The following is a 24,763-nucleotide window of genomic DNA, read 5'->3' on the forward strand; positions in this document are numbered from 1 at the left end:
CCACAGTGAGCGGCCGTCCAGAAGCCGGCGACTGATCTGCCTCACCCGGGAAGAGCGCAATGATGGTGCCAACTTGGGCCAGTGAAGCAACATCTTCCACAACTAGACTGAAGAACAAAACGACAACAACTTGTCTGTCCCCCTTCCCCCAATTCCCCAGCACTGTTCCCATCCCCCCAATTCACCAATAAAAATCTTTAAAAAAAAAAAACAAAAAAAAAAACAAAAGCAAGGTACATTCAATCAGGGGTTCTCAATTGGAGGGGTGACTATGCCCCCCCAGGGTCCACCAGGCCATGTCTGGAGACACTTTTGGCTGTCACAATTGTGGGTAGGTTGTACTACTAGCATCTATCTAGTGGGTAGAGGCCAGGAGTGTAGTTAAACATCCTACAGTCCACAGGACAGCCCCCCAACAGAGTTATCCAGCCCAAAATGTCAATGGCGCTGGGATTGAGAAGCCCTGTTTTAAATCACTCCAAACATTTTCAAAAGCAAAAAGACATTGAGAAATGCTCGTTTCAATTAAGCTTTGAAATAGATGCCAATCCTTTTATTAAGCCATAAATCTTGCCCAAAGGAAGAACGACTGCCTTTGAAGTCACCAAGAATTTAATCAGATTTTATACTTTGATGTGCAATTCACGAGTGGGGGCTAAACACACATCATTTATTATCTACATTTACAAAATCCTACGCCATGCTAAGTGTTGTTCTGACTACATGAAACAAAGAGTCTTAGAATTAAATTAGAAAAAATGTCCCTTCCCTCCCTCGCGCCCCAGCCCTCTCTGTGGGGTAGGGGTAGAGGAGGTACTGACTCATGTTCAACGTCCTCTATGATAAAACCTTGAAACAACCAAAATGTCCAAAGGGCTGTGTCTTGCACAAGTCTTGGTGGCATGCACAGGTAAGCTCCCCAGCAGCGCATCACTGGACGGTCTATGACGGGACAGAAATGCTGTGTGGAAGGGCTTACTTACTAACATGTACAGGTACTCAGAACACAAGCGCAAGTTAAAAACAAAAAAACTCTAAACAGTCTATACCAGACATTACAGACAGGTGACCCCTGAACCCAGTAGTTCACAGATCCGTTTGACCTGGCATATAGTTTTTTGTTTGTTTGTTTTTTTAATTGAAGCCAATATGTACAAGTCGGGGTAGTTAGCATTTTAAAAAATATTTGAGACTTCTCTGGAACAAACAAAAATCTGGCAACACTGAGCCCACATTCCCATTTGGCTACAACCAGAAGGAGGAAGGCGCCAGTACCCGTTAGAACAGCGGTTCTCCACCTTCCTAATGCCGCGACCCCTTAATCCAGTGCCTCATGTTGTAGAGACCCCCAACCATAAAATTATTTTCGTTGCTACTCTGGAACTGTAATTTTGCTACTGTTATGAATCATAATATACATATCTTTTTGTTTTCCGATGGTCTTAGGTGACCCCTGTGAAAGGGTCGTTCGACCCCCAAAAGGGGTCACGACCCACAGGTTGAGAACCGCTGCCGGTTAGAACAAACACACTTCTCTAGCTCAGAACATCACATATCAGAAGAGTAAGTGCTGCTTTGGGAAGTGTTACACACACACAAGCACACACGTGTATCTCATCGGTCACGATAAGGACCATCTTTCTACTTTAGTTCAACCCCCGTCCCTACCACTTCCCAGTCCCGTTTATTTCCATGCAGGCTTGATGCCTGAAATATCTGAGTTTGCAACCGAATAGTGTGACTTATAAACAAACCACCGTGGAACAAGTCCTGGGAACAGTATCCAAAGGCCGGCTGACTGTTGGCGGCAGGATGGTCTGTGACTTTAGTCTTTGTACATAACAATTATTTTATGACAAATACATATTGATCTCACAATAAAAAAAGGAGTATATGAAAATATTTTCCCTTCTCCCTAAGCAGTAAGCCATGTGGAGCTATGAGGCCGAAAGACCATTAGCTCAGAGGGTGGTGAGAGCCAGGCCCCAGGACTCTTACCCTAAAACACAGTAATGACTTAAACTGGGATTCCCACAGGCAAATATTAGCAAAGGCATCCATTGTGGCCAGGAGGTCTAGATAAAAGAGGAAGCAGAAAAGTCACTGGGAATATAAACCACTCTAACCATTAAGACTACAGGATTTCAGGGCCAGCCAAGTGGCACGCTGGTTAAGAGTTGGCTCGGGACACCAGCACTGAGCAGGAGGGCCGCCGGTTCGGATCCCACATGAGGGCTAGTGACACTGCCCTCTACAGCTACGATGGTGAACGACAGCTCAACCTGAAGCTGGGCTGCTGTGAGTCACCAGCGACGGCGTAGGCTGCAGCGGGGCTGGCCAGCAGCGGGCATGAGCTTTCATGAGCTGTCGTGAGTGGCCGTCCAATGGCTGGCCGAGTGACTGCCTCACCCGGGAAGAGCGCAATGATAATACCAACATGGGCCAGTGAAGTGACATCCTCCACAACTAGATTGAAGAACAAAAAGACAGCAACTTGTCTGTTCCCCTTCCCCAATTCCCCAATGCTGTTCCCCTCCCCCAAATTCCCAATAAAATCTTTAAAAAAAAAAAAAAAAGACTACAGGATTCCAGAACATCGTGAGTGAAAGGCTTCTGGTTAAGCAAAATGCTTCTCAGAAAGCTAAAGCCAGCTCTAAGAATTAACACACACATGGCTCTGAACTCCTCAGTCCCCCTCCAACAAGAGGGCTTTCTAAACTCCCAGAACAGTTTTATTTAATAATGTACTTATTTCAATTTGTAGTTTATAACTACAATTTGTAGTATAAAACTACAAATGTTTTATTGCTATAACTAATATAGTTTTTCTATCCTATGACCATCTTTTTTTTTTTTACACAATTGTGGATAAATCACAGTCTTGTCTCAATTATACTCTCCTTGATTATGGAAACATTTCAACAGATATTCCACTTCCCCTTCCACTAAATGCTATTATCGCTGCAAACAGCAGAGGGCAGTAGGGTGCAGTGAAAAGAAAACAGGTCTAGATTCAGGATCTCAGGATCCAGCTGTGCGAATTTAGGGACCACCCTCCACTCTCCATAGGGACCTCATATTGCTGTCTGAAAATTTTCTCCTAGCCTATAAGAGGCTTGCAAACCAACTCATGGGCCAAATCTAGCATACCATCTATTCTTGCAGGGCCTGCAAGCCAAGAAGAGTATTTTACGTTTTTTAAGGGCTAAAAAAATATCAAGGATTAACCATTCATGAAACATACAAATTACATGAAATTCAAACTTCAGTGTCCATAGCCACAAACTGCCTATGGCTATTTTGGTAATACAATGACAATGTTGAATAGTTCCACAGCTGTGACAGAGACCCACAAAGCCTAAAATATTTACTATCCGGCACCTTACAAAAAATAAAGGACAATGTGGGGGCGGGCCTAGTGACTCAGTTGGTTAAGAGTACGCGCTCTGAGCAACAGGGTCGCCAGTTCGAGTCCCACATGGGCCAGTGAGCTGCGCCTGAGCTGAGTTGCTGCTGAGCTGCCAACAGTTGGCAGGATGGCTCAGCTGGTGAGAGCACATGCTCCTAACACAAGGTTGCCAGTTCGACTCCCGCATGGGATGGTGAGCAACCCCCTCCCGCAACTAAGATTGAACACGGCACCTTGAGCTGAGCGGCTGCAAGCTGCTGACGGGTGGCTGGATGGTAACTGAACTTGGAGCTGAGCTAGCTGCGCCCTCCACAGCTAACATTGAAGGACAACAACTTGGCTGTTCCCCTTCCTCAATTCCCCAATAAAATCTTTTTTAAAAAAGGACAATGTAAGGGCCAGCCGAGTGGCGCGATGGTTAAGAACTGGCTTGGGACGCCAGAGGGCCCCGGTTCGGATCCCACATATGAGGGCCAGTGACACTGCCCTCTACAAAAAAGGACAATGTGTAAGATTAAAACAATTTTGAATTATCATTTTCTCTTCCTGTACTACTCATTGGCTGTCTAACTCATGTTTAGCAAAATGACCCAAGCACATCCTATCAAGGGGTTTGTATTTGGAGAAAGGGACTTAAAAGTCTACTGAAATGGGACATCTACTAATCTTATCACTTTGTCAGGCCTTCTGATGTCATTTCAACCTCTGTACCTCCCAAAGGAATAGAGAAGCTAAGCGCAACATTACACGTGTTCTCACAGTCCTATAAAACTATGTTTTCTGAAACATGGTTCAAGAGAACCGATAATGGTTTGTTTGCAGACCGAAATGTTTTATTTTACATTATATATTAATTTCATGTATTTTAGGAAAAAATACAAGAAATTTAAACACATGAGTTTATACATTTTAATTAGCTTAGGATGAGGCCAAATGGCAGGCTTAAAATTAAGAAGGTAATAAAATAGGTAATACCAGAATACGGCAAAAATCATGGCAATGAAAGTTCAGGCCACAGTGACTTCACGGGATGGCTGCTAAGGTTAAAACACTTTCTCAAAAGCGTGCTCTCTACGGGACAACTAACAGGCTGAGGAGTCTGTGTGATTCCATACCATGTTTTGTTAACTTGGCTTAAACGGAATCATGTTGTGAACTAAAAAGTACTCTGGTCAGAAACTAGAGAGCAAAAGGGAAGTTTTTTTTTCTGAAACTATGTCAACACAAGTTACGTCACCCTAGAACAAAGCTCTCAAACTCAACTCTGAGTACCTAGGACCGCATGGCTATGATTACAACTGGAGAAAGAGATGGCAGTCTTTATTTTGAATAAAGAAAAGCTATTGTAGCGTAACCAATTAGCTCAGTTGGTTAGAGCATGGTGCTGATAACACCAAGGTTGCCAGTACGATCCCCACTTGGGCCACCGTGAGCTGCGCCCTCCCTAAAAGAGTCAACTGTGCCACTGTAGCATGAAAGCCATGTGTAACCAATGACCATGGCTGTTCCCCAATAAAATTTTTAAAAAGAAAAGAAAAGCTATTGGTACTTAACTCTCTCTGCTCTTACCTGTCACTATTTGGGGCACAGCTACAAGCAGTGCTTGAAAACAGCCAACCAACCAGAAACAAGAAACAACACAACCAAAATGGGGGGAACTGAGTTCACAACTGACCGAGACCCTCTCATTTTATCTTCAGGGGACTTCTGTGGTCTCCTGAAGAACAGATGCCTGCTCCTTCAAGAGATCTTATGTTAGGAAGGGAAAGAGGGAGGCGGGAGGAGGGGGATGGAAAGATGGAGCCTGAAAAGCCATCCCAGGTTAATGCTTTTTGGCCAGAAGTCAGGCATTGGTGGTCCAACCTGTAGATGTGCTTTACTCATTCTGGAAAACATTAAGACTTTTTTTTTTCCCCCCTCAATATTCTACTCCACCATCTTGGCCAGACTCTTCCAAGACCTTTTGAGTTGACATTAATAATTAGAGATTTTACATAAAAAATAAAAATAAAAAATGCTTATGTAATAAATGCCGATTTCCCAGGTCTCTGGAAGAATGTTAAGATCTGAAAACCATGAGTTTTCCTGCCTGGAAACCATGGGCTGAAACCCTTGAGATGGACGCACAAGTCCCGGTCCCCTCAACAGTCTCCCCAGCCCAGAGCCTGAGGGTTGGCTGCCTTTACTATCATGCTTAGCGTGGAAGCTTCTCCATGCCCATGTCTCTCAAAGGTAGAACAACGAAGAGCAGAGAAGGCCATGTTTCAAGAAAAACGAGACTAAATCCATTTCCTTGTGGAAATAATCAAGTTCGTACGCATTTAACATGCAACCAAATTATGTCTGCAAGAATTCAAGTCCTCGCTCCTTTTTGTACACTTGGCCAGCACCACTCATTTGCATCACCTCTCTAAACGCCAACAGCCATTTGATTTACAACCACCATGAGAAATAATAGAGTTGCCAACATTTCTGTAGCCCTTACCTTTCCAGGCACTGTTCTAAGCCCTGTGTGTGTGCTGACGCATGCAATCCTTACAAGAACCAACAAGGCAGGTCCTATTACTACTGTCAAGTTACAGATGAGGAAACTAAGGCATAAGAGGTTAGGTACCCTGCCTAAAGCCACAGAGTTAGGCGTGGCAGAGCTGGAATTTGAGACCAGCGTCCTCATTCTGTCATTCTACTTATATAGCAAGTCTTAAAAATGCAACACGACGATTAAGCAGGGTGACTTTTAAGGGAATGGGACAGCTCGGGGAACAGAGTATTATTAATTTGTGTGTTTCTCTGATATCTGAGCATTAAATGATGTGAATGCACAGTTTTGATAGAAAAATGTTTCAATTAAAAGTCTCAAGAAAGAAAACCTAACGGGAAGTGATTAATCTAAGAGGCATTTGAACCGAACTTGGAAGAATTTCTAGCTATCTCTGCCCACTTCTAGGAATGACCTCCAAGATGACCTCATGGGAACGATTTTTTTTTTTTTTTTAGTCCCTAACAGCAAATTTTAAAATTTAAAATTTGCTCCCCTGGAGAAGCCCCATGTAGCTCCCTGTGATTCTGTGACACTGGCCAGCTTGCGCCCACGTCCCCCCACCATCCCGTGTCCCTGGGGCCTCCCCCACCCTCTCCGGCCAGGGGCTGACCTGTGCTCTTGTCCAGAAAGTCCATGGACTCCTCGCTTGCACTGAAGTGGCTCGACATGGCCTTCTTCTCAGGGTCCTGCTCCACGTCGGAGCCCGTGTGCACGGAAGAGTTTGTACTCATGGGGGAGCGAGGCATATCCGACAAGGAGATCCTGCGGCCCGTGCCCCCACTCAGCAAGGGCTTGCTCATCAGGATCTTGGGGGACGCCGTCATGTCGAAGTTGAGCTTGACCTTCTCCTGCTTATCTATCTTGGCGGCGCCAGCACTGGGGTTGGTGGGGTCAAGCAGCATTTGGTACTGGCTGTTGGGCGTGTAGGGTGTCCTGAACGGAGAGTAATTAAAAACCCCAAACTTCCTGCGGATGTTCTCCACGTACACCTCCATCTCCTGCATCGCACTGTTGAAGATGCTTTTAGTCTTTTTCACAGAAAAAGGAATTTCTTTAGACATGAGGTAGCAATTATTTATTGGAACCCAGGCCCTAGAGGTGCCAAAGAGAAAGGAAGAGTTTCAGGCGACGTTGGTCATTTCTAAGATTTTTTTTTCTTTTGAAGTTCTTTTTTTAATTATCTTATGGTGGTAAGAACACTTAATATGAGATCTGCCCTCTCAATAAATGTTTCAATGTACAACACATAATTGGTGACTATAGGTCAGGGTTGTACGGCAGATCTCTAAAACATACTACTCTCGTTTAACGGAAACTTTATGCATGTCTATTAGCAATTCCCCCTTCGCCCTCCCTGAGACCCTGGCAACCACCATTTCACTCTTTGATGCTATGCATTTGACGATTTTTAGATGCCGCATGTAAATGGAATCATGCAGTATTTGTCCATGACTGGCATACTATCCTCAAGCTTCCCCCACATGGTCACGTTTAAGGCTGAATAGTATTCCACTGTGTGTACAGACCACATGTCCCTTAACCATTCATCTGTCGATGGACATTTGTTTCCAGAATTTTTTCCTTAACGCAAATCAAATTAGCCGAGGATGTGTGCCAACATGCTTACATATATAGTATTGTATTTTTTAAAAAATGACTTGGCTTGAATGGTTCATCAGTGATCCACTTAACAAACATGTTCTGTCATCAGGACCGAATATGGCTCAATAGACTTCGTCATTTTAATCCATTAAAAAATAATAAATCCCCTTTGGCTTTGGGTTGGTAGAGAGTAAGAGTCACTGCATCCTAGACTACACCTCCCAAGAGAGATTCCCCAAACCTCACTCTTCTGCCCTCAGATATAAAAAGCTTTCTCTTTCAAAATTGGGGTTCTCCATGAGACTAGGAGGTAACACTGGAAAACCATCACCCTAAAAGGCGCATGGTTTTCAATGTGAGAGAATTCACACGGAAAAGAACAATAAAACAGTCCCTTAGCCTCCAGGTATGTGCTCCCCACCCCCGCCTCTGCCTCACATTCCAGGCAGGTTCTGTAGTTCTACCTTCAACACCCCACATCCCAGGGTGCTCTGTGGAGACTTCATGAGAACATGAGCTACTTCTCTGGAATTAAGTGACCCAAGAGACAACAGGCAGGAAATGGGAACACAACTCCCATGCTCTGGGGAAGGCAGAGTCAATACAGGAGCACCCAAGATGTCACTTTGTCACATTTGATCCCCTGGCCTCAACCCAGTGTGCAGCTAGGAACCTCGTAGGAGTGAGCTTTTTTACCTAAGTGGCCTTTTGGACTTCACAGACCATGAACTCAAGCCTGGGATCAAGTAACAGGGAGCACAGTGGACTGTGGGGTGGAATTAAACTCGAAACCAGGCTACCGCAAGCAAATATGTCCTCAGGTGTTCTCAGGATGCCCACGTGGGAATCGGGACCCAACACTGCAAAGTCTTCCAATGGTTTAAAGAGCAGAAAACGACACACTTCTCATATTTAACCCAAATGTTATCAGTTGGTATCTTGGTCCTCTTTTTAAAAGAAAAAATGACCCTGGAGAAATACAGCCTACGCTTGGGGCTGAATTCAGGGCACAGGTTGGCTGCTTGCAACTAGCTCAGGACACCAACAAATACTGAATACCTCCCACATATCTGCTCTCTGTGCTAGAAATTACCAGCTTCTCATCCATTCCAATTCACTGCTGTCATTCTGCTGAGACCCGAGGAACCACACGGAACGAATGCCCTCCGGGTGAGAGCAGAACGCGAGGCTCGTATGTTACAACTGGGTAGGCAAGAGTCCAGGCCAGACAGGACAGATCTGAGTAGCAGTCAGGATCCCCAGAACAAGTGACTCCGGGTCCTAGAGTCAGCCTCTGCTCTGTCATCAATAAAATGGAGGATAAGCCCGAACCTGGAGGGGTGCCACGGGGAGCAAAGGAAAGGCCACCTAGGCCAGTCCCAGCACCGCCAGGGGCTGATCATCCAGTGACTAAACTTCCCCCACACTTTTGTCTGGTATCCAGGCCTTAACTATTTCCTCCCAGGTTCTCAAGTGCCTTCAATGAAGTTGCTTGGCAAGGGATTTCAGGAAAGTGTTTGTATTCCTTTAAGCAGGCCCAGGAAATACTGAAAGGAAAATTAGATTTGTTTAACTATATAAAGCCCGTGGGGGAGAGGGAGTGGCCAATGTCTTGAGGCCAGAGTCACACAGCTAAGCTAATTCCCAACTCTGGGCCTCAGTTTTCTTATCAGTAAAATGGGGATGAAAGCAGCTTCTACAAAAAAGCATTTAGAACAGTGCTTATACCTGCTGCAAAGTGGGCACTCAGGTAATGCCAGCCACTGCTTTTATAGTTTTACAGGCATTTAATAAAATATTTTCTATATATTATATAATACTGTGTGTGTGGGTCTACGAAATAAGACCAAAAATAAAAGCAAATCTTTTAAAGGCGAGTCTTCAGAACAGGCCCTGATTTGTGCAAGAGCCTCCCCAGCGCCTTTCTAGTATTTAACTTGACCATGAATATGTAATGGTCTGTGGTGTTTCTTATTCTGATGTGTTGACCTATGACGCTTACACCTGTGCAGGCTCACATTTTGGCTATGCAGCCCCCAGGCAAGTTCCCTGCAAAAAGGACAGCATGTTATGCCTCTTGCAGCCTCCCTTTCGTCTCCACGTCATGTTCCTGGGTCTGACCCAGAGCAGGCTGTCCACAAAGCGGCCCCATTCCCCCACCGCTGTCCGTGACTCCTGGCCTTGGCCAACGAAAGCATTCCTGCAATGCTAACATATTGTTATTCCAGCACTGTGGGGTGCCCGTAACAACTTGCCCAATGCACATCCTACACCCTAAAATGAACCGAGCAGCTCAGCACATTCCCGGCCGGCGAGGGGACAGAAGACATCAGAGGGGGTAAGGCAAACCTCATGGGCATCAGGCTTGCGCTGCTGACTTTTTCACACAGGTACGGGCCCAGTTTCCATGACAGATCCGATCCAGAAATGACCTACACCTGCATCATGTCGGAGAAAACAGCCTCTGGAAACAGGGCCAGCCAAGCTCACGCCCCCTAATCCACCTCCAATGGCTGTCCGGTTGGAGTAAGAGGTCTGTGCAGAGCGGGCAAGCTAAGAGCGCAGAATCAAAGATGCTAAGGGTCTGGGAATATTTGGTGCCTAAGCGCAAGCACTGCTTTCCCCACCACCCACCTATGTCCTACGTCTTATCTACTCTGTGTTGCTCGGGGGAGTAAGAATAACCCCAAATCATCGAGACGGTTCACACTGGCCACGCTCTGATGAAGAGGCAGGAAGATGTACAACCTGCCACCAATTCCTCTTGCTCTTCAAAATGCCGGACTCCTGATAATAGCTTGTGTGACCCACGCCCTGCCCAACCCCCTAACCCGTCTCTTGTCACCCTCTCCTCCCTCATCCTGTTCAAATCGCACTGTACTCGGGCTTTTCCTGAGCACAGTGAGCCTTGGCCCTTCCATGCTCTCTGGCCTGTCTACCCAGATCCTCACTCACCACCACCACCACCCCGCCCCCGCCCCCATTACCTCCTGACCTAAGATGGTTGTGCCTGCCCGTTCACTTGTGTATTATCTGTCTTCCCCACTGAGAGGGGACATCAGCCTTCCAGGCAGAGACAGTGTCTGCCTCCCGCTCCTGTATCCCCAGCATCAAGCACACGGCCTAGAGCAGGCACACAATACAGTATTTCTTGGAATGAACAAACAAACGAATTTTTAAAAGATGTCTAACAAAAATGGTCAAAATCAAATCAAGGGTAACACTTCCTATCAAAACCATGACCATCTCAACTAATTTCCATTTTGCTTCCTGACACCCGACAGCCTGTGTTCCTGGTAAATGATTTAGCAGATGACTTTGAAATTCACTCTCTTCTTTGACTTGCAAGAACACAAGCAGAATTTAACCGAGGGAGCAGTAGTTCAGATTCCGGTGTTGTTTAAAATTATAAACATGGGTCCTGTATCTTCCGTGTTGTGTACAATATCTAGGGTATGTCTTTTAAACAGTCTCTCCCTACACACTCACACACTTTCCCAAACTGCTCAGAAGGGCTTCAAAAGCGCCTTCGCCTCACTGAATCGTAACTTCACTTGCTAAGAGAGACTAAGATATTAACGGCTGCTCTTTTCAGCCTAACTGTTGTTCTCAAACTCACAGGGGGCTTCACTCAGAAGGGAACTGCTAACCAATGGAATAATTCATGAAGGTATAATTCACTTCACTGTGATAGAAGGAAAGGGGAGGGGAGAAAGGCTGAGAGAGGGGCTTACACCTGTCAAAAGAGCAACCCCTTATAATTTCCCATTTTAGCTTCAGAGAGAAGGAACAGGGGGCACCGACCCCACACAATGATAGATTTACTGGCAATCTGGGAAAATACTTCTGATCCCTGAAAACATTATTTAGAAAAGCAATTTGCATGGCAGTTTAATTTACTCCAGGAAAACAAAACGAAACAAAAAAAAAAAAACAGTAGCACTTTTAAAATAGGCATGGAACCTATTCCGAGGCTGGTTTTGTTGTTTGGGTTTTTTTTTTAATACTGAAAAAAGTGAAGGGTTTATTATAATTTATTTTATTTAACTATCTAGGAAGTTCACAGCCATCAGCAGTTCCAGGGCAATTTCAGATGCAACTGGGAATTCAGGAATCTCCGTGGAGCTGTTAGAGGAGGAGCCTTGTACATAAAACACACGCATACTTTTGACAGCACATGGGAAGGGCCCTTTCTAAAATGCAATTCATTCTTTTCGTTCTCAGTCAACTGACCTGGGCCACTCAACGTGGCTTTTATTGTTCCTGATGTTAATGCACGATTTCATCCCACAGGTTTTCTCTTCTGCATCCATTATGTTCTTATGCCATCCCACTTCACTTCCACAGGAAGTTGAGTAGTTCCTCGTCAGCCCCGCAGCCACCACGCAGGGCCCCCTCCCCGCGCACTGCTGCCAACGCCCCCACTCCAGAGCCACCCCACCCCCACCCCCACCCCCAGATGCCCGCCATGGGTCCTGGGGCAGCTGGAGGAATCACTTCCATACAGTCACGGACGCTTTCTACCGGATGCTGATTTCATCAGCAAAGCCAGGAAAGCAAGATGCTTTTCTAACATACCTGAAAAAACTGAAGCCCACGCATTATCAGGCTTACCATGGCACAGGACAGTCTTTTTAGACTCTACGAGCACTGGTTGGTATCACGACAAGAAACAAAATGGTCGCCACACCCTCCGCTCCTCGCACCCACTGACAGTCTCAAAGGTTCAGTGAACACTACACATTTGCATCCCGTTTTTAACTCCCACCTGTCGTGTTGTCCAAAGAAACGGGCATCGACCTGCCCATCTTTATCCCTCAGAGCTTTTGCAGGCCAGAATGGAAATCCCTTCAGTTTTGCCCACACCAAAGGGTGTGGATTGCTCTAGGAAAAGAAAAACAAAATCCAGAGTTTGTATGGATGGGACATAAAGCTTGGCGGGTGAGGATAAAGCAAGGTAGAGGTGATACAGGCGACAAACTGAAAGAGAACCCTTTCAAGTAGGGTCTCGCCGAGTGGTGTTCCGGAGAAGGTATGCGGCTGGTAAGCATGGGCAAAGATGGGCATGGGGTCACATGGTGAAACCAAGAACTGGACACTGACAAAACTGGGTCTGAATCCTGGTTCTGCTACTGCCTGGGTGGCCGTGAACAAGAGATCCCACCTTTCTATGCAAAACAGGGACAGTAAGAGCTACACCCTCTGTTCCGTTGGAGGATTAAATACACATGGCATCTAGCATAATGGGCAGTATTAGCCAACTTAATTCTCTAACAAGGGGTACTCAAAGCCTGAACTATTGAGGTGTTAACCTCCCAACAAACTCCACCACCACCACCGGCCCACCCAAAATGGCATTTCTCTCCATAGAACACTAGTTCGGAAAATACATATCCATGGGGAAGACCGGGGTCATTTTTCTGCCCTGACCTCCCAGCCCACCCCAACCATGTTTGGAGAGACCCTGGAGTTAATCCAAGGAGGTATTTCCAAACCTCTTAACATAGATTTACAAATGACATACAATCATTAAACACCCATGTCATTAACTGCATTACTTTGGGAACTCGCCCCTCACTCTGCTGAGCTCCCTTTTATTCAGAAGCCTGTGGTCTGCCCAGGCTAATAAACCCAGTTATCACGATGATACCTCTGTCACGTGAACTTACAGCCAAAGGGGTTTATCCTAACTGCATTACTTTCACTCTTTTTTCACTTAGCAGTAAAAATAAAATTATTTAAAAACTTCATCCAAAGTTTCGTCAAATAAGCCACCTGGAGAAAGCTGTCTCGGGGAGTCATCCAGGCATAAAGTGCAGAAAATGAAGTAAGGAAAGGAAAGGAAATCCAACTTACACAAGGCTCACAAAACCAGTTATCTCGTTTTTGGCAAGCAGCTAAATAACATTCTGGACACACTTCGATTTCATTCATCTGTAAAGCAAAAATATGTTAGAATGTGTCCTCCCAGGGGCCTCACATGTCTAGGCCTTCGAAAAATGCAGGATGACAGTGGCAGGTGAGATTTGCTAAACCAAGTGGCACAGGGGGGAACTGTCTCCCACCAACCCCAACACTTCCGGCAAGTCCAAGCAGCCATCATCCTGCTCTCGACCGTGTCTCCCAGCTTCCACCAGGATTTCCTTCCCACCCAGACACAGCAGCCACAGCCATCTTCGACAAACATGAATTCGATCCTGTCCCTCCCCTTACACCAGTGGTTCTCTACCGGGGCACTTTAACCCCTCCAGGGACATTTGACAACGTCTGGACCCATTTTTGGTTTATCACCACTCAGGACGGGGGGACAGTACCGACAGGGATCTATGACGTACAGTACAGTCCCCACAACAAAGAATTCTTTAGCCTCAAATGTCTGAAGTGCCAAGGTTGAGAAACTAACAATGAAATCTAAACACCTGATCAGTTCCTTCAAGGTCATATGTGATCTGGCCTTGCCAGCCCACCTGTCTGAGCTCCCCGACGCCTTCCAGCTACTCTGGCCTCCATGTGCGATGCTCAATTTCTATGCATCTCTACTCATACCATCTAGAGCAGTTAATACCACGTGGCCCTATTTCACTTCCACTGACAACAATCTGAAAATTCTATAAGTTACTGCCCTCCCTCCTGAGAAAATAACAGTCCCCTCGAGTATCATCATGATTTAGAGCCAAGGATCCCAGAAGCTCCCTTCTTGGATCTGAATTCAGACTCCACTATTTTACAGAAGAAGAAAATGAGAAGGCTCTAAAGAAGAGGCCACACTGAGATTGCAAAAGCAAGAAGAAATTGTGCCTATCACCTCCAAAGTGATTGTTTATTTTCCATGAATAAAAATAAATATGTATCCCCCCCCCAAAAAAAAGAAGAAAATGAGGCCCCCAAGAAGTCAAGTAACCTGCCCAAGGTCTCACTGCGGCCAAGCAGCAGGGCCAGGACTTGAACCCAGGCAGTCGGGCTCCAAAGCCGATGCACTTCACCATTTCCCTGTTAGTGGCTACTTCGTCCCATCATCGTCAGACTTATTTTTATCTCCTGCATCTTGCAAGGTGCCAAAGACAGAGCAGGGGTTGAATTATTAATTCATAATTTTATAATTATAATTTATAATTATAATTGAAGAATGGATGGTGGAATATATTATCTCTTTCTACCCAGGCTACCTCTATTTTAAAAGTACTGGGTAGTACAAAGTGGTAACATGAGGCCTTGAAGCCCACAAAGCGGCAGTGTGTGGCCAAGGGGTAGATTTAAAAATGCCAGACAGAGAGTACCTGGGTTCAATAAATTCCACCTCGGGGCACCCCACCAATTAAAAGCCGAGGCTTCTGCTCCCAAACCCGGGGGGTGAAAAAAAAATGAATCCCCAAGGGGAAAACAACTGAACAACTCACCCACACAAAACTCCCAATCGCCAATGAGCATAGCAAAAATAGTCCATGACAACTTGGCATCAAAGAAATGCAAACCAAAAGCACAGTGAGATGCCAGTGTTTTTACAAAACACATTAGAGGGAAAACATATGTATATATTTTTTTTTAATTACAACTTCCAGTAAGAGAAAGGACACAGAAAAAACGAACACACACGTCCATTCCAGATTATTGCATAAGTCGCTACAGCTTTTCCAAAAAGACAATCAGGAAACATCTACCTCAAGCCACGGCCATGTTTATAGCTTCAGAGCTGACAGGCGCATTTCTATCATTTACACTAAAGAAATCATCAGAAGAGCTATGAAAAATTCTCTTCTTCCTGCGTGTTTAGTTACCTAGGAAAACACTCACTCTAAGTGAAAAATGTAGATTATAAAACTCTATGTAACTATGGAGACAGGAACATATCCTACAATATAGCCAAATGGTTTCTTCACAAATGAATGGAAGTACAGAGACAGGTTGAGGGCCATTACATCTCAGGTTTTTTGTGACTCTTACAATGGGGCTCTAATAAAGAAAGCCTTCCTCATAACATTTCTGCCACCAGCCTGTCCCACAACCACTGGAGCCTCAGGGCATACAGCTCAGGAGGTTCATTTCATCCAAACCACCAATCCTGTGAGCATTTGTGAGATGGACAGATCACCAGGATACCTGGGCCACTCTCTGAGAGTCAGGACCTTCCCCAAATGTCAAAACCCAAACAAACATCTGCAAAAAGACTGAAAAGGACCTAACTCGATGCTGCAGATTGTGGAGAGAAGAGATTATGAACTCTATCTATGCAACCAAGAAAACTCAGGGTGCCCAGTGCCTGACCATGACTCAAAGCTAAAAAAACAAATAGTCATTTCCATCTCCCTTAGATCATGGCTAAGGAAAGGGTGATCTGTAACATACTGGGGTCTCCTCTTTGTTGCTTTTACTTTTTCTCCAAGAGAGGGGGCGCTGTCTGCGCCTCTACATATTCCAAAGCCACCCTAGCTACCCACTGGGAGACTCTGCAAATGGAAACTTCAGCCACCCCAACCCTCACTCTGGGTGCATTTAAAACACAACAGTGGGAAACACATACCTCATGCTCACAGATTTTGATGACTACTTTTGCTATTTGCGTCAACTTGTGATTTCCTAAGGGAATAAGAAAATAGGATTAACGCAAATGGAAACACTGTTCACACCCAGCGTTGGAATTATACTTCCACTAACAACGTTTTAACTTGTTTTCCCCCAGGATGAAACTTTTAAAGGCTAAAAACCAGAAGGATCTGACTTCGAACACCAGTTCAAATTCCATGTCTTCTCCCATGAATATCAACCCATCTTTGGGGCCTTGATGTCATCTTTTCTGAAACTGAGCAATTTGTGGGGTTTCCCTACAATTCATGGATTAACATTTGAAAGATGGTCTAACATTCTTTTAAAGGCTCAAGTTGTTGGAAAGGAGCCCTACTCTACCGACTGTTCCAGACTCCAACCCAAGAAGAACAAGGGGGAAAGAAGGCATTTAATTGAGTAGTTCTGGTGTGTGTGGTGCCTCAAAATACATTTTCTTGTTAACTCCTCAGGAAGCCATATTGGGAAGCAGGTCTGAATGTTCCCATTTCATTCATGCGTCAGCCAAGGCTTAGGAGTCATCGTTTACATGAGATCACTTAGCTAATGAGCTGAAACTCTGACCCCAGACGGAACTCCAACTACATCCCTTACCTGTGCACTCAACCAGAGGACAAGATGGTCAGAAAGCCATGTTTCCTTCGAACATTACTGTATTCTCGGGAATTGTAAATTTGTTCACAAAAAAATTCACACACATAAACACCTAGATTTCTGGTTTGCCTTAAAAACTGAGATCTGATATCTCTGTATCCAACAAACCATGGAGCACCCAGAGGTGACCCCTCCAGACCAAGCAGGCATTCCCTGTTCGCCACAATCTCCAGAACTCCCCACAACCAGCGGCTATCCTGGCTTGTGCTGATGTGTTTCTCCCACCAGACCGCATTCGCGTGTTTATATGATCTGATGATCATATATGTTTGGGTTCAAAATATTTACACAAATTCTCAATGCCTAGTGACTCTCCCCCTCTGCACCTCCAGCCCTGCTACGGAGTTAATAATGCAAAACGAGTGCTTTATGCAAACAACCATCCATTCATTCGTATATCTTTTCTTAAACAGTAGCTAAAAGTCTATGCGAGACCCAAGGATATGCAGGGAACAAGACAAGATGTCTGTCCTTCAAGAGCTTACCCCCTGGTAAGCAATTCAAAAACACTGCCATCCAGAAAGTGCAATAAGTACAGGTACTGTGACAGTCCCTTAACAAGAGGTACACAATAGGTCTGGGTCACGAGGGAAAGCTCCTTAGAAGACTGAGAAGCTAAGACTGAAAGATAAGAGAAAGTCACCAAGACAAAGAGGTATATAGCAGGGGACAAGAGGAAAAGGATTGGGCAAAACACAGAAAGATCTGGCCAGAAGGTAGACAGAGAGGGTTATGGGAGAAGTTGGGGCAATGGGAAAAGTGCCATGAGGAGATTTGAATAGAAATCCTCCTCCATTCTCTGTCCAGAAAACTCAATCCTCTAAATTCATGAAAACACAACTGACAAAACTTTATCTAGACTATAAAGATCTCCTATAACTCAGTAATAAAACACAAACAACCCTAATTTGTTAAATGAGCAAAAGATATGAAAATGTATTTTACACACACACACAAAAAGATACAAATGACTAAAAAGCACATGGAAAGGTACTCAACACCATTAGTCACTAGAGAAAGATAAATTAAGACCACTAGGACATATTTCATACCTTCAAGAATGGCTAAAAAGACAGACAATAACAAGTGTTGGCAAGGAGGTGGAGCAACTAAGACTTTCACATACACTCCAGGAATGCAAAATGATACAATCACTTTGCAAGACAGTTTGGCAAAAAATCTTATCAAGTTAAATATAAACCTGTTCAACGATCCAGCAATACCAGTTCTAGGTATTTAACCAAGAGAAAATGAAAACACATGTCCGCACACACAGACTTGTACAAGAAATGTTCACACTGGCATAATTCATAACAGCTGAAATCAACAACAAGGTGAATGGATACATAAATTGTATGTTGATAACATAAATTTTAAAAAAAACAACACTCAGCAATAAAAAAGAAACGAACCACTAGCGCACACACACACACGACATGAATGAATCCCCAAAATACCACTGCATTAAAGAAGCCAAACACAAAATAGTACAATCTCTCTGACGCCATTTCTATGAAATTCTAAAAGATGCAAACTAATCTACAGTGACAGAAAACAGAACCGCAGCTCCTTTTGAGGAGGGTGGATTTACTGGAAAGGGGAAAGTATGAACAGAATAGGGTGATGAAAATGTTCTAGACCTTATCCGGGATTATGGTTAAACAGGTGGTTACACGTATGTCAAATTCATAGACTACACATGTAAAATCTGTGACTTTTATGCTGTGCAATGATTCCTCCATTAAAATCAAGTTTTTAGAAAAAGACAGGCAGCAGCATCATATAGCCACAAGCAGCATCGTACAGCCACGAGCCACTCTGGATGTTAGCTCATACCTTAAAATGCACATAGTCACTGCCCCCCTCACTCACAAATTGTAGCAATCTATACACAAGTATGCTCAGCTATTGGCCCTGGTGCCTGAAAAGAGACCCCGATGTTTCATGAAGGGTGGAAGAATGGGCAACACACACACAGCACACTCTCTCTTTTAGGAGTCACCTAAACCACTCACCCCCATTGTAAATGATGCAGTTGTGCAAAATCCATTTAGCGTCAGCCAGGAAGGCTTCTGTGCAGCCATACATTTTCTTTTTAGCGTTCTGGGGAGCAAAGCCAGAGCAGAACCACCAGTGAGCCAGAGCCAGCAACACCTGCGCCCCCCCCACATCATTTTCTTAGCAGTCATTTGCCAAATTAATTAATGCTTTTACTCATTTCCTGAGATGCTATTATAGTTGAGATCTACAACCCTATAAAAATGAATTTATCACACTAACTTGAATGTCCTCACTTTCCAGCGGCTGTCATTTATCAAGCAGCTGATTCCAGTGAACCAGGATATTGTTCGTATACATAGTATTTATTATTACTTGTAATAGTCTCCCTCCCACAAGCCTCATGATGGAGAACTCAGTGAAGCAGCTATCACCATCCCCATTTCACAGACGGGGAAGTGAGGTGTGGGAATGTTAAGGAACTTATCCAGAATTCCAAAGCTATTAATTTATGAAGCTATCTTTTTTGAATACCGTGAGGGTGTGTGCAATTTTCACCCAAAGCAGGTTGGATTTATTGTTTGGGCACATCGGTGCACACAATATGAAGTAATGTTTTCTCCTCATACACACTTTCTTTACCTATATTTTGGTGCCAACAATTTGAAAATCAGCACCAGGGTGTCATGAGTACAATCTAAAAAGTTACAAGTGTTCATTTTCAGCATGGAGTCTGAACATGAACTTTTAAAACACCTTCAGGCGTTAAAGAAATATCCTGATCAGTGGAATAAGTCCAGTTTTACAAAGCCACATCTTTGTTGCTAATCTGAAGCTTTCCCAGACACTTAATTTTCTCTTCTTCCTTTCTACTGCTCCCATTATTAGCACCTCCAAGCGAAAGACGAGAGGAGGTAAGGCTCAAATCCATCAAATCGCTAATTGTTAGAAGCTATGACTTTTTCAGGTAAAACAACTAGAATCACTAGCCAAAGTAATATTTGGAGCTAAGCAGTGGATTTCAACACTCCAGTGCAATCCTCGGAAGAAGGTCACAGGAGAAGTGAAGGGTCAAGAGTTCTTCCATCCCAACAAAAATGGAGCAGAGGAAAGGTAGAGAAGCCATCTAACTTGAGATGGGCCACGACAAACGAGGGAGGATCCTTCGTCATCTCGACAATGATGGGCTACCACAGTGAGGGTCTTTGATGGAGGCCAACCTTTTCCAATGTACAAAGGTCCATGGGATGGAAGATGTATTCCGCGTAGTCGGGATGCTGTTCCAATGGAACGGGCTTCTGGAATGCATCTGTCTATAAAAGATGCACAGACACAGACACGAGCCCGTCACTGCTGTGCAAGACCAAGCATTCATGCCAACGAGGCACTTGAAAAATGGAGACAACTTTTTAAACAATACAGTTCTAAAAGCTTCTACAAAGAATGACCTTGAGGAGCTTCAAATCGGTTCCCCTTCTATGTGATTGTCAACAAACATGAGCCCAGTGTGTGCTCTGGGTTTATTTGTTTTCTTTTCAACGTATATGCAAATAACAGGTCCTGTTCTCGTATGTTAAGATCGACAAGAACAACCTCAGTTACTTTAGACCTGACGTCTAAACTGACTAAGGGTGAACTCGGGCTACACCTCAAGTTTCTGTAGGAAACAGACCATAATATGATTATATTGGCATAACATATTGACTGCTTTTTAAAATCAAGGTATTTTACTGCTATCTTCCTGAAAACTGTCACAAAAAAACGAAAATCACCATGGCTACGATATGACGGGGACTCGGGAGGGAAGCCACGTGAGGTAAACAATTTACCAGCTGAGTGTGACAGCCTTGCTTTCAAAACTACAGGTTTTCCTTAAGGGGCAAAGGCTGTACTTCAAATCCCATTTCAAAACTGAAAGAATTAACCAAATTCTCACCCTTTATGGGAAATCTCACTGGTTGAGTTTTACTTGAAGCTTCCAACATCAGACCCTAATTAAAATAAACTGGGTTGTACTCAGCTCTCTCATTGCAATGGAATTTTTACTAACTCCTGCGAGAAGGAGCACCAAACTGCCCCTTTCCCGATGGGGTAGTAGGTTTTACTCCATAACCAAACAGCATTTTAAATCCACCAGCTTTCTGCTATATGTCATTTCCTGATTAAAGTCCCTGGGGACACAGAATGCTGCTCACTATAGAGAATTAACTGAAAGCCATCGTACCTTGCGTTTCACAGATATTTGAATTCAGGCACATATGAAGGCTCAAAGAGTATGCACAGGTGTCTGAAAAGCTAAGGCTACACAGAATAAGATGTTAACACAACGAAACCAAAGATACTAGTTTCCATTCAAACTTTAACCAAGAGGAACTTTCTTCTTACCCCTGGCTGTTTCATTTTCTGAATGGCAAACTTGAGCAGGTAGGATAATTGTTCGATGGTGAGCATCGTCATGGCTTTACTCTGGGTCTCGATGCATTCTGCCACTGTAATCTTCTAAAAGTAAAAATCACACAAATGTCCAGTTAGAAAAGGAGTTGCTATCTGTGTACTCATTTTCCCTGTAACTTCCTAATGTTCCAGTAAACTCACACATAAAAAAAAATAATTTCCATCCAAACGAGATGCACTGTTTCGCTTGACAAGAACTCCAATCTACTTCACCAAACACTGGATGGGTGGATAAAAAGTAAGAAGGGGATCAATCCACTGATGACCCTATTTGGAAGTGTTTTTCACTCAGGAAGATGACATCATCTGAGAAAGGTATAGGAAGACAGAGACCTGAATGTCATCATTATTACAGCCTTGGGTTTCAAGAATGGGCTGAAAGGAACAGCCACTGATGGTTTCACCTGCGCTCTTCATATAATGAATCAGCCACTTATCTTGATCTTCTTAAGGTCTGGGCTATCTTTCAGGACCATGACAAACCATTAACTCAATGACATCACTGATAGAGAGGGACAATCTTCCCGGTAGAAAGAAACCAGGGGATGGTGGTGAACTAATAATAACTATGACTTAATTGTCTTGTTACCACTAATGTGAACCTACTCAGGACATTCTGGCAAACTACACAAAAAGCATAGTCTAGCTGTCTATCTCCATGGACAAGAAACGTCATTTTGGAAGGGAAATTCCCATCCAAGGGACTCAGAGGAATGTCTGAAACCAAATTCTGCTGTGTAAGTCTGGGCCTACATCTCAGAACTTCAGAATCCATATGTAGCAGCAATAACAAAAATAGCAAAGTCTGATGATGTCAGGAAACACTCTTGGACCATCTGGGTAGGGAAGAGCTGAGAAAAGTTTTCGCCAGTTATTTAGATGTCATTTCCATTCTTCCTATCTCTGGATCCTCCAAAAGGAACTTTCAGATATGTCTGGTTGGTTGCCGAGGAAAAGGGCAACACAAGAGTCGTACAGAAGCTGAAAACGGTACATGACGCAAGTATCTCATTACCAGACCCTGAGACAGTTCATCTTCTCAGCCAACTGCCCTACCAACTCACCCCGGAAGAAAATCGGGGCTTGAAACCTTAAACAGAGAACACCTGTTTGTTTGAATTCCTGTTCGTTTCCAGGTAACCATCCATGGCGGAACACTTGGATTGCTTGTTGAACTGTCATTCAGTTCCTTTCTCTCCCACACCTTTGACCCCTTCCTCCTGGCTGGCAGTGCCTGGTTCCCACAATCTAGACTAAAAGTGCCAGGCATGCATTTTTCAAGCCTTTTTTTGCATGAGGACTGGCGATCCAATCCGGACCGATGAACCCAAAGGGCAAGTCAGCTGGAGGCTAAACGAGCCAAGTCCTTCTACCTGATAAAAAAAGACGTGAGGAGAGACACTCCTCTTAGGGGGATTTTCATCTAGCCACATGTGATAAAACCCCCAGCAGCCATCTAGAGCCATGGGGGAGGAGAGATTGCCTCTACGATGGAATGGAAAGAGGCTGGCTCGGAACAAACTCTGGCCTGGCCCTGTCTCTGGGTTCTTTGCACACATGATAATAAAACCCTATTGTTTCAGCTGCCTTTCATCAAGATCTATCACTTGCAGCAAAAACATCTTTTCTGAGACACGATGTTTTTTGCAAAATGACTAAATAATTTTAAGGCAGGGAAGGGTTGGTCAAGATGAAAGGAACTAGGTGAAGGCTCCAACTCCCACGTTAAATGTAGAAGAATGCGGTCAGGTTCTGAATAAAAGGGCTTCGCTGAGCAAAGCAGGTCCTACACATCTCTCCGATCAAGAATAGCCTTAAGAGTAACCGGCGGCCATCTTTTGCAATCTTAGGGGCCGAACACCATGAAAATGTCATCATCCCATAGACTGATACCTAATTTCCTCTCATGTATTTCTCATGTTTCTCCTTTCCCTGTACAAAAGCAGTGCCACACACTATCCTAGAGCTTGCCTTTTTTCCCCACTAAAGATATCTGGGAGGACTTGCCACTGCACACATAGAAAGCTTCCCTTGTCTTGAGGTCTAACGCCAGTGTGCGTTTGAAGCCAAGTGACGTCCCACTAGATTAAACATTTTGTAGGTGACCGTCTTACTTTCAGCATTTTGAAAAAGCATCATGGCTGGAAGCTGCCAAGAAGAGAAGACCCCTCAGAACAGTGGGAACTGCAACCACTGTTTGGATGAAGAGTGTTTAGGCTTTGCTACAAATGAAATGTACAGGTTCCCTTCGCTATGCCAGCGTGCTTCTGCCCGGGGCTCTGTACCGGCGGCCCCCTCTGCCCGGCGGGTCTTGCTCCACGGCTGCAGGGCTCTCTCCTCCCCTTCTTCAAGTCTTTCTCAAATCTCAGGGAGGCTTCCTGAACCTCTTCATTCCAAATGGAAACACCCTGCACCCTTCTCACTCCCTGTTCCTCATCTTCAATTCATCGTCTCCAGAACAGTCTTCTTCTAACACACTGCGTATAACTATTTATTGTGGGTTCTGTCCTTTTCTCCTGAAAAGAATGGGATTTGTGCCGATTCCCTAGCACCCAAGAAGCACGCGAGAAATAGTTGTTGCATGAATGAAAGCATCCGATAGCAACCCCATGAACATACAACCAAAATCGGTCTTCCGAGCTTGGCTACTGCCAATGATGATTCAACGACGGAGCAAGAGATGACATCCCAGAAGCGGGAAGAAGCATGAGATCTTTTCAAATTCTGCGAACTGTTAAAGGCTTATTTGTAAGTTCACTTGTGAAGAGTGAGAGCTTGTAAGGTTCTTCTGTTTATTACAGAAGAATCACAGAAGGTTGCAGGTCTCAAGCGATCCAAAGACTCAAGAAGAAATCAAAAACAATATTCAGTGCAATTTATCTTTCCAAGAGCCGCAGTGCTGAGGTCACTGCCAAAGCTGGTCCAAAAGCGGGGTGAACCAGAATAGAGCAAGTGGAAGGCAAGAAATTTCTCTTTCTGCCGTATCTGGATGATTTGAAGAATTAAAAATAACAAGAAGCAAGAGAAAGGAGGAGAAACGAGGCAGACAATGCATTCATTCATCAGGAACTAACCTCACATTCAGGACAAAACCAGTCCCCCTCTGGTTCCGATGTCAGTCTCAGACACTTAGCGTGATAAACCCGGGGACAGAGCTCACAGCAAAGGACTTGGCCTTCCCGGTGACAAACCCAGCAGTAGAAATCATTTCGTCCATCCTGCGGTACAACATCAACAGGGTCTGTGGTGAGTGGCTGCTTCATATAGTAAAACGGACCATGTCTTAGTTCTGACTGAAATGTAGGCAAGAAAGACAAGTTTGGTTTCAAAACAAATGTGCATTCTCAAAAGGAATTTGAACAAAGACATCAATAACAACAAAAGAAAATTACATTTCACACATTCATTAAAAAGCCATCTTGGGTTACTCTACTGAATACAGAGGTTACAGGTCATGAGATATTAAGACTTTTTTTTCTTTCTTCTATTTTAAGAGGACATAGATTGAAAAGCTGGTGGTCTGGTTAAGAGTTAACAGGCAGCCC

At 44.3% G+C, this 24,763-nt stretch overlaps 1 protein-coding gene across 17 annotated transcripts in view; it reads right to left on the reverse strand.

Moving 5' to 3' along the window:
* ZMYND8 (zinc finger MYND-type containing 8) overlaps nt 1-24,763 on the reverse strand; it is a 109,033-nt gene that overhangs the window by 42,689 nt on the left and 41,581 nt on the right. For 14 of the 17 annotated variants that reach the window (XM_019636962.1, XM_019636965.1, XM_019636958.1 and 11 more), the window contains 8 exons: nt 24,293-24,511; nt 21,150-21,263; nt 19,985-20,077; nt 18,782-18,869; nt 16,072-16,127; nt 13,410-13,487; nt 12,322-12,437; nt 6,562-7,043 (listed from right to left, as the gene is read on the reverse strand). In XM_019636962.1, the coding sequence (XP_019492507.1) occupies nt 6,562-7,043; nt 12,322-12,437; nt 13,410-13,487; nt 16,072-16,127; nt 18,782-18,869; nt 19,985-20,077; nt 21,150-21,263; nt 24,293-24,511 (1,246 nt within the window). The remainder of the gene's footprint in view (nt 1-6,561; nt 7,044-12,321; nt 12,438-13,409; nt 13,488-16,071; nt 16,128-18,781; nt 18,870-19,984; nt 20,078-21,149; nt 21,264-24,292; nt 24,512-24,763) is intronic. The other 3 variants (XM_019636969.1, XM_019636971.1, XM_019636972.1) reach the window with 1 other exon arrangement.

The sequence above is a fragment of the Hipposideros armiger genome, unplaced genomic scaffold (genome assembly GCF_001890085.2).
Source record: "Hipposideros armiger isolate ML-2016 unplaced genomic scaffold, ASM189008v1 scaffold_31, whole genome shotgun sequence".
NCBI classification, from domain to species: Eukaryota; Metazoa; Chordata; class Mammalia; order Chiroptera; family Hipposideridae; genus Hipposideros; species Hipposideros armiger.